The 12,109-nt window shown below is 42.9% G+C and overlaps 1 protein-coding gene across 8 annotated transcripts in view; it reads right to left on the bottom strand.

Moving 5' to 3' along the window:
• sox5 (SRY-box transcription factor 5) overlaps window positions 1-12,109 on the bottom strand; it is a 232,529-nt gene that overhangs the window by 25,354 nt on the left and 195,066 nt on the right. For 6 of the 8 annotated variants that reach the window (XM_067428355.1, XM_067428353.1, XM_067428354.1 and 3 more), the window contains 2 exons: window positions 5,544-5,670; window positions 3,226-3,311 (listed from right to left, as the gene is read on the bottom strand). In XM_067428355.1, coding sequence (XP_067284456.1) covers window positions 3,226-3,311; window positions 5,544-5,670 — 213 coding nt within the window. The remainder of the gene's footprint in view (window positions 1-3,225; window positions 3,312-5,543; window positions 5,671-12,109) is intronic. The other 2 variants (XM_067428352.1, XM_067428359.1) reach the window with 1 other exon arrangement.

Below are 12,109 nucleotides of genomic sequence, written 5' to 3'. Positions count from 1 at the left end.
TGCTTTACTCAGATTATGAGCTTCTTTTTTCCATCTTGCTTTGTTGTCAAAATGGAAGCAGTTCGGAGTGATCCTCTAAGCTATTGTCATTTTGGTCACTGCTGACTATTGTTCGTCTCACGTCTTTTCCTCTGTTGTCAATTCTTCCCATTCGTTTAGTTTATATATATAGTGCTAAACTAAATACTGGCTGTCGAGTTCTGTGCTATTTTGATTAGTGTGCCAGGCGGGATGAACTTTGACATGAGTTGCGTCTGACTGAAGCCAATAAATCCCTCTCTTAAGTGTCAATTAGAGTTAAAGCTAGTGTTTACAAAAAATACTAAAGCCAAATTAAAATCTATTGTGAGGTGGGATAATTTTTCTCTCTTCTACTTAATTATTTTTTTCCAATTGTCAAGGAAGAGGCTCAGAGCTCTGTCCAAGTTTTAGGTCCGCTTGCGGAAAGCTTAGAGTCAAAATAACATTCTCATTGTGTGATACACTGGAAATGTTATGTAAGCTTATTATGTTGTGGAGCCGATAGTGCAAGCTGGACAGGATCAATCCAGCCATGCTATCTATTAACAGTGTCAATGACCTCATCGTCCTCGGACAATGCCACCAGATCACTATCTGAAAGGAATTCACGGCGCTTATCATCGTGCGCACACACGCAGTCCTCCAGGTGGCGTTAAAAAATAAATCACCGGGGTTTTAAACTACAAATGGAAATACATTTATGGATGATATAAGGCATTAAATACAGTTTCCCTCTCGCTTTCTCTCTCTTGTTCTCCAGTGCTGCAGTAATCCGGTGCAATATGGTCCAACATCTGCCTCTACATATGATGGCTGACCTCCTCCATTGACCCACTTTATACCTCTTCAGTATGCTTCTTGCAGCTCATACCTTTCTTTCATTCCCCTCCTTTTCTTAGCTCTCTCTCCATTCCCACATTTACAACAAAGTCATAGTCACTGTCCCTCAGCTTCTCTGTGTGTGGTTTGGTGGGTTACACAGGTTAATTTAGCTGGTTATGGAATATTAGGCCAGTGTGAACTGTGGCCGCAGTTCTGAAAAGTGGTTTTGTGGCCAGGTTTAAAGAATGCTGCAGTGACTAATGGCAAACACCTTTAAGATAGTGACCCCTGGTGCAATGATTCCCTCTCACTCACACATGCAGACACAGAGGTCTTGTTTAATGGCCGGTGTGTAGGTGAGCGGTCTCACACAGCTGCGACTTTATCTGTATGGTGTCTGTAAGTGTGTGTTGAAACAACTTGAAGAGAATTGTTACATTTCTCTGAACACTTCGGAAAAGCACACTACACAAATTACAAAGTGTTCAAATAAAATTACAATAAGCTACAAATTACAATCAACAAAGCTGTCTACACTGCAAGTAACTAAATGCAAAATGCCTTCAGTTAATGTGCTGTACAACAACTTCTGACACTTTATTTTCCCATTGAATATGAATTGTTCTTATAAATAGAAACATGCTTAAATTAGCAGTCCTCTAGTTCAGTAGAGCATGGTGCTAGCAATGCAAAGATCATGGGCAAAATTCCCAGGGAATGCATGAACTGATAAAATCTATCCCATAAAGGCAATGTATGTCGCTTTAGATGAAGGCTTTGTTAATAACAGAATATATCAAAGCCAGCTTGTGGTTATTCTGGTCCCGTCTACTAAAGAAAATTCTTTCTATATGTATTATACAAACAAAAAATATCATATTTTAAATATTGTATAGTTGAGAGGACAAAGTGCATTGAGAAAAGGGATAAGGAATTACAAACCAGATTCAGCACATTAGGTTAATGGCACAAACTACTAAACCACGGCTCATGGAATGACCAGGGCAAATATTTTGGGCCTCTCATCATATTGGGGGGTCTGAAGAGGAGATGGGCAAATGCGCAGATTGTCCCTGAGGAAATCCAATGTGCTTCTGTCTGAGACATCTGTATTTAGGTTAGCCTTAGTAAATCATTTTCTTTGTGACAAAGCTCTAATCTCTCTCTCCCTTTCTCTCTCTCTCTCTCTCTCTCTCTCTCTCTCTCTCTCTCTCTCTCTCTCTCTCTCTCTCTCTCTCTCTCTCTCTCTCTCTCTCTCTCTCTCTCTCTCTCTGTGTGAGTGTATGTTGCAAGAGAGATTTGAGGATGGAATGAGAGAACAGTGGTATTGGATGTTGTTGTTTTTTTCTCACCAGTTGTTTTTCTGGCAAAATCCAATTGTGCCTGACAAAGCTGTTCAATCTGGGATTTTTTGAATCTTAACACGAAGGAACATATGGAGACAAGCTTGGAAGCAGATAAAATCAGACGGGACAAGATTCTCACATTAAGCCAGTCATACGGAGCACAGCGGGGTGAGCGCACAGACAGCGAGGGTTTTAAAAAAAAAATCCTGTTTTATTACCTGTTATCCGGAGGGCACCTGGGAATACCACCTGTTTCTGTGTGAGCGTGTATGTGTGAGAGCCATTTATACCTCTTACATATGCTTAATCTGTGATACAGATGTGCAGGTGTGTAAATATCTTTCCCTGTTAAAATTCACTGCATCTATGTGCATCTATGTTTGGCCAATGATGGAAAGGTTAGTTTGGCCTCTTAGGCAAGCTCTTTAATGCTCGAGGTAACAGAGAGTAAAGGCCAGGCTATATGGGCACCCAGGTAAATGCATTTCAAACAGCCAGGCTCTTAACCTGGTGACTAGGGGATCTTATGCAGCCCGTCCATACTTTTCTTTTCCTTCCAGAAACCAGACTAGGGAGGAAAAGGGACGTGGAGATGCATAATTACCGCATTTTCAGTTTCAGAGCAGCACAGTCAGGTTGCATTAGGGATTGACTCTATTCAGACAGCCCATAATATCTTTTTGTGTTTGCTCTCTGTTCAGTGTCCCTCTGTGTGCTGTCCCCCTTAAAACAGTTTCTATGGTACCCTCCGCTCCACAGTGAACAATATCAGCACCCCAGAGCCAGCAGTGCGGCATTCTCTCTCTGGGCTCTGGCCCCTCACAAAGGCCCATTTCTATGGCAACTTGCAGTTGGCATGAGGAAAAGAGTTGGGGAGAACAGTGGGCATTGTTGTTCTCTATCGGGATCACAAAACAAAAAACGGGAAAAAAACTAGGGGAGAAAAAGAGATTTTGTTTGAAAGGTTGGGAAAAATGCACTGGGACGCCACAGCAAAGGGACACACACACAAACAAAACCACAAGATGGATGTTACCTGCAGCTGAAGAGGGCCGAGGCCAGGCGTTGCCGCAGCAGCGGCTGCCATCGTTGTGGGGATCAGCTGTAGAGGGTAAGGGTCACCTGAGGAAAAGAGCATTAAGGGCATGTCAGAATCTTTAGTTTTTTTTTTTTTTACACATCACCCATCCCTTTCGTCTTCCAACACTTCTGCAAAGGGTCTGAGCCCCATCCCCCTCTTCTCTCCTTCGATGGAGCGACAGATTCACCGCTTTTTTCTTCTGGTAAAGACCTCCATTGTGAAGTCCCCCCCCTCCATTCTAATGAAAGGCTGATTGTGTGGCTGCAGCTCTAATACCCCGAGCACAATAGCAGTTGAAGGCTAAGGCATGATAAGGAGAGGACGGTAATTAACGAGGTAACGTCAGCGCCCCGTCTCCCCGGGCCCCACACAAGAGCCTCCGCGTTGGAGAGATGAATCAGAACACGAGGAGTGAATAGCGAGAGTTATTAGCGTCCACCTGCAGATATGGGCTTTATAATTACATGACCGGGAGGTAAAGGTCAGTCCAGTTCGGCTAGAGGAGGTAGAGGGGTTATTAGCATTGCGCTGAAAGGCCTGTGACATGAGAAACCATGAGTGTGCCCTCAAATCGGTTCGGTTCTCTTTTTTGAGTGTAAAGCATGATGAACAATGGAATGATGTCGGTCAAAAAGGGAGGAGAGAGATTGGATACAAGTGCTCTGAGGAAGAACAGAGGGGAGAAGACTCATCTGCTCAATGTCCAGTTAGATGGCCTTTGAAATGTATCACATAAAAGTGACACCATAATTCTGTTATTTTAAAAGAATCACCGTTTTATGAAGCCAGCATACATGTGCCCTTCCCCTGTGATATCCCACCATTCTGTGCATGCAGTTTGGCAGAATTGGAATGGCATCTGGAAGTAAATTGATAAAATGTACAAAAAATAATAATAATTAAAAAGAGTATTAAAAATGTGTTTTATTGCAACTGAAATGTAATTTTTAATGTGCACGTAAATGCACTTGTTGATAAGGCCTTCATATTTGGATACATCCCGGGACTCTAGAGTATCTGTTAAAAGGGGGTTTTGTAGAGGAAGTCGGAACTTGTCTCAGTAAGCAATAAACCAGACGCTCCTATCAGTCCATCCAAAACTGTTTTCCCATACACTGCTTCCCTCCCCCAAAATACTCATCTGCTTAGTTAAAGATTGCCCTGGACCCGGTTCAAGGATGTATTCTGGGGAGATGTGCGTGTTTTGTCTTTTTTTCTTGTCTTTCTCTCAGTCCCTAAACAAACACAAATATTCCAGCTATTTTATGTCTCTCCCGGGTACAGCTGTAACAAAAGAGCAAAACTAAGGAAAGCAAACATGTTGCTGTTGGCGAGAAGGCAGTATCATCAGACCGACTGGAAGAGCTCCGTGGTCTGGCTCCGGGGAGCAATGGGTGGGAACCAGCGTCCCCTTAGTCCAGACCCTGCGACCGGAGGGATTTCATCCCCCTTTTTTTCCTCCCTGGTTTTGAGGGTTCAAATGACGGCTTCCTCCCCCGTGAGCAGGCACTGCAATGACTAAATGACATGCGTAATTGAAATTTTGGGCAGGGTTTGATGGTGCTGCTGGCTGTAATTGAAATAGAGGGTGTATGGTTAGGAGGAAGGGGGGGCTGTTGGGAGGAGGAAGAAGGTGGGGGGACTTGTTTGGGAAACTGTGAAGCACAGTGGGCGGAGCTGGAGATGCGGACCGGTCCATCTCACAAGGGAAAAGTAAGTTTATGAGTGTGTGCGTGTGTGATCTATGCAATGTGTGTGTGCACGTACAGTTGGAGAGGAGTCGGAGGCGTGTGCGAGGCGTACTGGACGCGTGTTCTGGCGGCTGCCCGTGTTAATATGAAGAAACCTGGGGCAGGTCACTCTACCCCCCCGTGAGAGCGCGAGCGTTCTGCTGCTGCGCTGCTGGCACTTGCCGCCTCGTTTCTCGCGGTAAACAACACATTGCTTCACAGTTGGACTGCTACGGCCAAAAACACAAACCCCAGAGGAAGTTTTCTGTTTTTTTTCCTGTTCCTACTTTTGAACAAGAAATACAGAGACACAAAAGCAAGTGAGTTTGTCTAGTCTGAGAGTCTGTCATGTGCGGGAGATGATGGGCATCAGTGGTGTTGGCTGATCTTAATAACACACCAGACAGGAGGGAGATGCTGCCCAACATTGGGTTGAAGACTCCGCTTTCAGCAATCTGGTTTGAAATCTCTAGTGTGAACAATAAACTGGAATGAAGTCTTTCATTTTACAACCCATCACTGAAATGCTGCTTTAATACTCACTGCAGCCTGGTTTGTAGTTAAACCCTGGAGGAAGTAGAAATCCTTGTTGTGCTGCAGCAGCTGCCAGAGTTCTCTGATCAGGAGGAAACACAGGTATCATCAACGGAGGCAACTGACCCTGGACCTGCTGAAGAGATAGAGAGATAACAATTTTGATGTTAGTCATGAACAACGAGTCTAGCCATAATAGGTAACTATGAAGGAATATAATAAGCAATATTGGGCGTAAAGTGGTCCAAATCTATTGGATATTTTCTTCACATAAATAGTTCAAAAAGGCAGAACAACCTGTGGCTGGTTGTTTTACATGTTGATTAGACTTTCTGTTTAGGTGGACCACATTTTGGCACACTGCAGCAAAATTCTGTTGTCAACACACACTTTATCGGTTAATCCTGTTCTGTATACTCACAGTTCAGAAAGTTACGGGAGTAAAGGCCCTTTCACACTGGATGCGATTTTGACACAAAAATAATTTGCGTGATGGTTTTATCTTTTGAGCTGTTTGTGTAATGAGTGCTTCCACACCGAACACGAATGTGCTGCGGCGAAAAAACAGCAAATTTTTTTTTCCAATGTCGATTTTTTTCACTCTAGCAGCGACAGAAACGGCTTTAACCCATCACATACAAGGAAACAAAGGTGACAAAATGTCCAGTAGATGTCACTAGCTATTCATTCAACATTAACCTTTACCAGGTATGGCATTTCTCATGAGATTACAGCTGTAGTTAAAGCTGTACACCTGCAGCTGTGTTTACAGACAGCAATAACTTAACCTTTTATAAATTGTAGATTTTTTTTCTAAACCTTGTGTCCGCGATTATGGAATGTGAATGTGTTGCCCTCAGTATGTCTGTGGCACTTAAATGTTTACATTGTAACTCAACTGGAAACATCTGCTCCGGATCGATTGATTCCCTGAAGTGTGCGTTAGTTTCGTCAGTTGCGCTGCTGTTTAGGGAGGAGCTCCACATATTGTCCCACAGACTTTGGCAAGTTTTAACTTTAACCAAATTAACTCCCAAATTCTGCAGTGCGCAAGGAACCGAACTGAACAACTACTTGTTAATGACGTACGATAAGAAATATGAGAGAAATATGCATCACTGGTCTATCTTGTCTGTATGTGGTGCAAGAAATCACAGGGAATGTGATACGAGCGATACTCTGACTTGTGTTGCCAGATCTTGCAAGCAAATCCACAAACAAGAACAAGCCAATGAAATAAATTGAAATTATTTATGGTAATGATTTTTAAATATCACAACCTGTACCTGTCACTTTAATAACTCCATAAACTCGATTGTTGTACGAGCCAACGCTTATAATAAAGTTGACATGGCAACACTGCAGGCACACGCAGTGAAGCAGCCTTTAAGCATAAACAAAACATGTTTCAATCATTGCAGTTTCAGGAGCGAGTCGTGGTCCGTACACACATGGAATGATAATTTAGGGGACTCCCATATTTAAAAGCGGTTGTCACTCCTGAAAATGTACAGTGTGTACGTGGCTTTTATGTCTGGCTACACTATGCCCCTCTCTAGCCAGTTTATTCCTAGAGTGAGTTCAAACACTGTGCTTGTCCAGCAACCGTCAACTGAGGACAAGTGAGGTGTGGACAGGTGGCTTTTGGGATAGTTGTTCCCCTTGACTTATTGTCACGTGAAGAGATTCTAAACGATCTGGCAACAGCTGGCCTCCATTTCGGCAGAGCACCATGCTCGGCACCTTGCCATACCACTTCACAAGGTTTCCACGATTAAAAAAGCGAGGAAAAAAAAAAAAACAACAAGCCAGAGACTTTGGCAAAGGGAGAGTCTTGAGACACACAGGCCCAAAAGAAGAAGAGGACAGATGGTTCTACTGACGAGAAAAACACAAAGACAAAAGTGACAATACCCTATATATGAAAGTGACATGCTCTACGAGGAAAGGAGGTGCTTTATCACAACAGTTGCATGTTAAGATAAACAGAGGTTAAAAATGTATCTTTCTCCCCTTGTATCACTTTAGACTCAGTAGCATGTCTGAGGGTTTTTGAATTCCAACCACAGAGCAATCATTCCTCCATTTTGGTTAACCACAAACGGCAGGCCTCCTTTTCCCATATCAGGAGGCAGTGGCGTTTTATTGTTGCGTTTCGACAGGACCCCCCACGGGCTGCTGCAGCTCTAACTTCCAGTCCTAATTGGACATATGCTCCTCTGGTTTTGCCTGCATCTTCTCAGCGCGAGCAAAGGCTCTGCGGTCACAATAGCATGTGCTAGCCAAACGCGCATGCGCGTGTTTGTGTTCTCCAGTGGTTTTGAGCATGGAGTGTTTTTGTGGCAAATTACAAGCACACGCTCTTCTCTTAAACGCATAGACATGTAAGCAAGTGTGTGTGGGAGCATATGGAATTAGAGGCTCGTGGATCTCCTCAAAGCGTTCGAACACACCGTCATGCTGTTCTCTATTCAATCAACGTAACAAATAGCATTACCCACGCAGAGTAGGCATTTTCAGGCCAGTTAATGCAGTTTGATGCATCCAGTTGACATGTATCATGAACTAGAGAACAATAGGACTAAACTTTACAGGCGCTTTCAAAGGAAATTTTCATTTGAAGGCCCTGAAAAGTTAGTATCACTTGCTAAACATCTCTTGCATTGGCTGGGGCCAGGAACACATGACGTGTTTTAAAAGTAGGCTGAAACAAAGTTGACTCAGGGTTAGGGAGAATATTCTTGAACTGGAACAACTTGCCTCAACTTTAGGGATTAGATTGGTCACCGATAGTAATAGTTTATGGAAAACGCTGTTTAAGGGGCTGCAACACCCCATCACACCCAAACACGAATAGAGGACTTCCCTTATTGTCTTTGTCATAACTCATTATTAAAACTGTTGAATATTCCAGAAAGCTTATGACAAAAGTGTCAACTCCAGCTGCAAGCTCTATAAAGGTTTATTAATCAGCCAACAGCTGGCTGTGGAATTCCATACTGGCTCTTTGAACTCTCTGGTCAGAAGAATGGCTTACTTGAAAAGCTTTTAAAAACTCTGTGAAGGCATAAGAGTCTGTCAGATAATTGGGTCGGAAATGGGTTTTATGATATGATCCTTTTGGTTTTCAAATGAGATAAAAATATTCTCTTGTGAATAGTCCTATAGACCAGCTCCACAATAAAATAAAGACAAATAAAGCAAGCATAACAATATATCTTAACTATGTATCTACTTATAAATAGATAATATAACTATAAACGTACAGCAAATACAACTAGAATCTTAAAAACCCTCTAATCAGCCACAAGAAAAATGGATGGTCGACACGGAAAAAAGGATAACATGCATGTGGCTAACTTTGCAACTTCTTTAGTTAAGAAAAGAGAACGATATTGAGAGTGAAAGAGCAAGAAATTTTTTTTGAAAGAAACAAACGGAAAGGGAAAAAGTGGAAAGTTGGCACAAAACTGAGTCAGAGCCTCTCGCCAGGCGGCACAGCTTGAACCTAAAGCTTTTTGAACATAATGAAGATGTGCAGATAATTAACATATGCAGTGTGAACAGGTTTGCTGGCACGGAGGAGAGAAAAACTCTAAGGTAGAGCTATTATTAGGGAGTAATTTGCTCTAAGAAGTAAATGAGTGAAACAATAGCTGCCAGCATTGACAATATGGCTCACATCTGAGAATGTGCACAAGAACGGTGGTTAAGAACGAGTCCTACCGCTAAAATCTGTTTCCAGCCATATGCTCCAGCAATTAAAGGCGGGCCTCAGTGACCTCGCACTGAAGAGGGGACACATAGCCATATAACTAATAATTAATTTGCGCCTGGATAGCAGCAATAGCACACACGCACTATACTTGCAGACTGGCACTTAATATTAGCCCTGTGGACGTGGGCATAGGCCATTAACTTTTACAGAGTGCCTGTGATGACTGCCAGTCTGGTGCAGGCATCAGTGCGAAAGGACTGTCCCTGGTGGATATGATTGAGAATGTGCACACTCAAACAAACAAACGTGCAGACACTCAGGTTTTGCATACATGGATGTATTTCCTGCTCATTTTTATTAAATGTCTCGGCTTATTATATACCTGGTTAAACATTGATGGCTAAAAAAGATGGGAATGTTATTTGACGATCACGAGAGTTACTTCATAACAATTGTCAGGTGTCACCTTAGTGTGCGTTATCAGGGACCTAAAAAAGCACAACATTTACCATCTCTGCTGTTTCAGCAGCTTTGGTAGGAGCCAAACCAACGAGCTCTGAGGTAACTAAGACTGAGAAAAGACATTACTTTTAAAAATAAAGTACTCTTGGAAACCCGACTGTTGCGCTATATAAGGGCGCGTGGGGTTTGTAGTCAAGACCAATAAAGAGTTGCTTCAAGGTCACATGGTTTCACCCCTAATGCTTGATCTCTCTTCTCCATGCCTGATCGCGGTTTTCAGACAAATGTGTTATTTCAGACCCCACCAAAACAACAACCCTGCTCTTTCCAATCACTAACGCATGTCCATTTTCTCACTTATGCCCTTCGTTCTTTTTTTTCAAGTATGCCTCTCTTTTTTTTCAGCGAACAGTTCTTTTCCGTGATCCAAGGGCACCTTTGGCTGATTAGCAGCTAATGAAATTGAGTGGCGAGCCTGTGTCTGCACAGCCAGCCTTTTATTAGGCCCCCATTAGGTGTGAGTGCAGGAGGTGCGTCAGCCGCCCGCTGTAGGTGGGCATAACGCAGGGCCCATCTGCTCCTCTGCCTGTGTGTCCTTCCTCAAATAGCTCCCATTAGCTGCCAACCACCGGGCTGAGAGAAGCCTTCCCCACACACTCAAACACACCAAGACACGCATACACGAGCACACACCAGGCTGTTATATGCTGCTCAGGGCCAGTCGCTTAGGTAACACACAGTTGTTCTGTGGTTGGAGAGGAAGTAGAGGTGGAAATGGACACGTATAACACTTTGTATCTGTTAATTTATCTCCTTTTGGCTTCCTTGTTGAGCACATAGCACTTTGGAGAATTTTCTGTGCATTCCTACTTTAAGGTTGAATTTCCTTCATCATTATTTGTCTTGCTCAATGTATTTTTGATCTTGTGGTAAACCTTTAGTTACAAATAAGAGTTAAATGAGAATGTTAGACATATATGTCTGGCACGTTATTCTCCCTGTCTCTCTCTGTTTTCTTTCTAGGAAAATTTAACAGGTACACAATCAGTACATGCTCACAGACAAACATATTCTGTCCACTGCTCCCTGGGCAGATATACAGGGTTACCTTTTCTTCATTGTTTATGTGTCTAATTAAGTCCAATAATCTGGTGTAAAACTTGTACCATGCCAAAATGTCATTGTAAATTTAAAGTCAATCTACCCACAGATGACACAAAAACATTTGTTACTTTAAATTCAACAAAATATGCAGAATTGGTTGATTATCGTAAAATGTGTGCACATTAAATTGCCATCAAAACATAAAAAAATAAACAACTGATAATGCTAACTGTGCAGAAATGACATACTTCATCTATAAGAACTCTGAAAGGCCCCCTGAAATATTCTTAATAATATAAAGCGAGTGCTGGTATCAATCCGCATCGTCATCTGCAGTGCTGCACAAAGCCCAGTTCACACAACCATTGCGGCCACTTCATGCAGGAAAAACACCAATTACATTCATTTAGGTATAATGAGACAAATTAAACAATTACACAGCCAATTGGGTTAGCTGCTCCTGTGCACAGGACCTGGTCTAACTCTCATGATGAGTTAACGTTCCTGTTGTCTTTTTTTCTCCGCAACCGTTTTCTTTTTAACTCTCATTCCGTTGGAAAATTAATTTACTATCTCAAAGAGGCACTGACGCATGGCAAATGAGTCTGATTGAGTTATGAAGCAATCATGCTGTGTTTGACATGTATAAGGTACTGCCGTGGAAGCTCTTTATTAGGTTAGTTTTCACGAAATGTAGGTTGACTCTAATATGTGTTTTATAAGCAGCCACTGGTTTCTGTCGCCACCGTGTCTGAAGACTTAAACTAGTTAGTTAGCTAAAACATGCGGCGACAGTGCTCGTTTCGTTAGCTGTGGCTAATGCCATTGTGCTAAATGACTGTCGTTCTACGTCAAATTAGTCTGCAAAAAACAGCTCCTCATGGGAGGTCTGGATGCTTGCGTTAACTGCCACTTTGACAGCGGAGGAGCCTCATCCCGGCCTCTGCGCTGGGTACTGGAAATTTTCTAACACCAGCGCGATGCCCCGCAGAGTCGGAGGAGGTGTGCTGAAAGGAGGATGCTAATGAGAGAAAAGTGAACAGACAGCGGGAAAGTGTTCAGGGTACAGCGGAGCTCAGGAGGAGGTTGTACCAGTGGGCAGCTCCCAGCCACAGCACCCACGGGCCCTTCTCAACATTACGCCTTTCGTTAAGCATGGAAATGCATTATATGAATCCTGCATTTCATGCCTCATGCTTCTCAGCAGGTGTATTCTTTCATCCAAATGTCTTCCTGGTTGGATAACCGTCAGGGGCCCTGAGTTGAGACACAGCTTTAATAGGAATGAAAG

The sequence above is a fragment of the Pseudorasbora parva genome, chromosome 20 (genome assembly GCF_024679245.1).
Source record: "Pseudorasbora parva isolate DD20220531a chromosome 20, ASM2467924v1, whole genome shotgun sequence".
In the NCBI taxonomy this organism is placed as follows: domain Eukaryota; kingdom Metazoa; phylum Chordata; class Actinopteri; order Cypriniformes; family Gobionidae; genus Pseudorasbora; species Pseudorasbora parva.
Note: the sequence above shows the minus strand (reverse complement) of the source record. Positions and strands in the feature narration are given on the sequence as shown.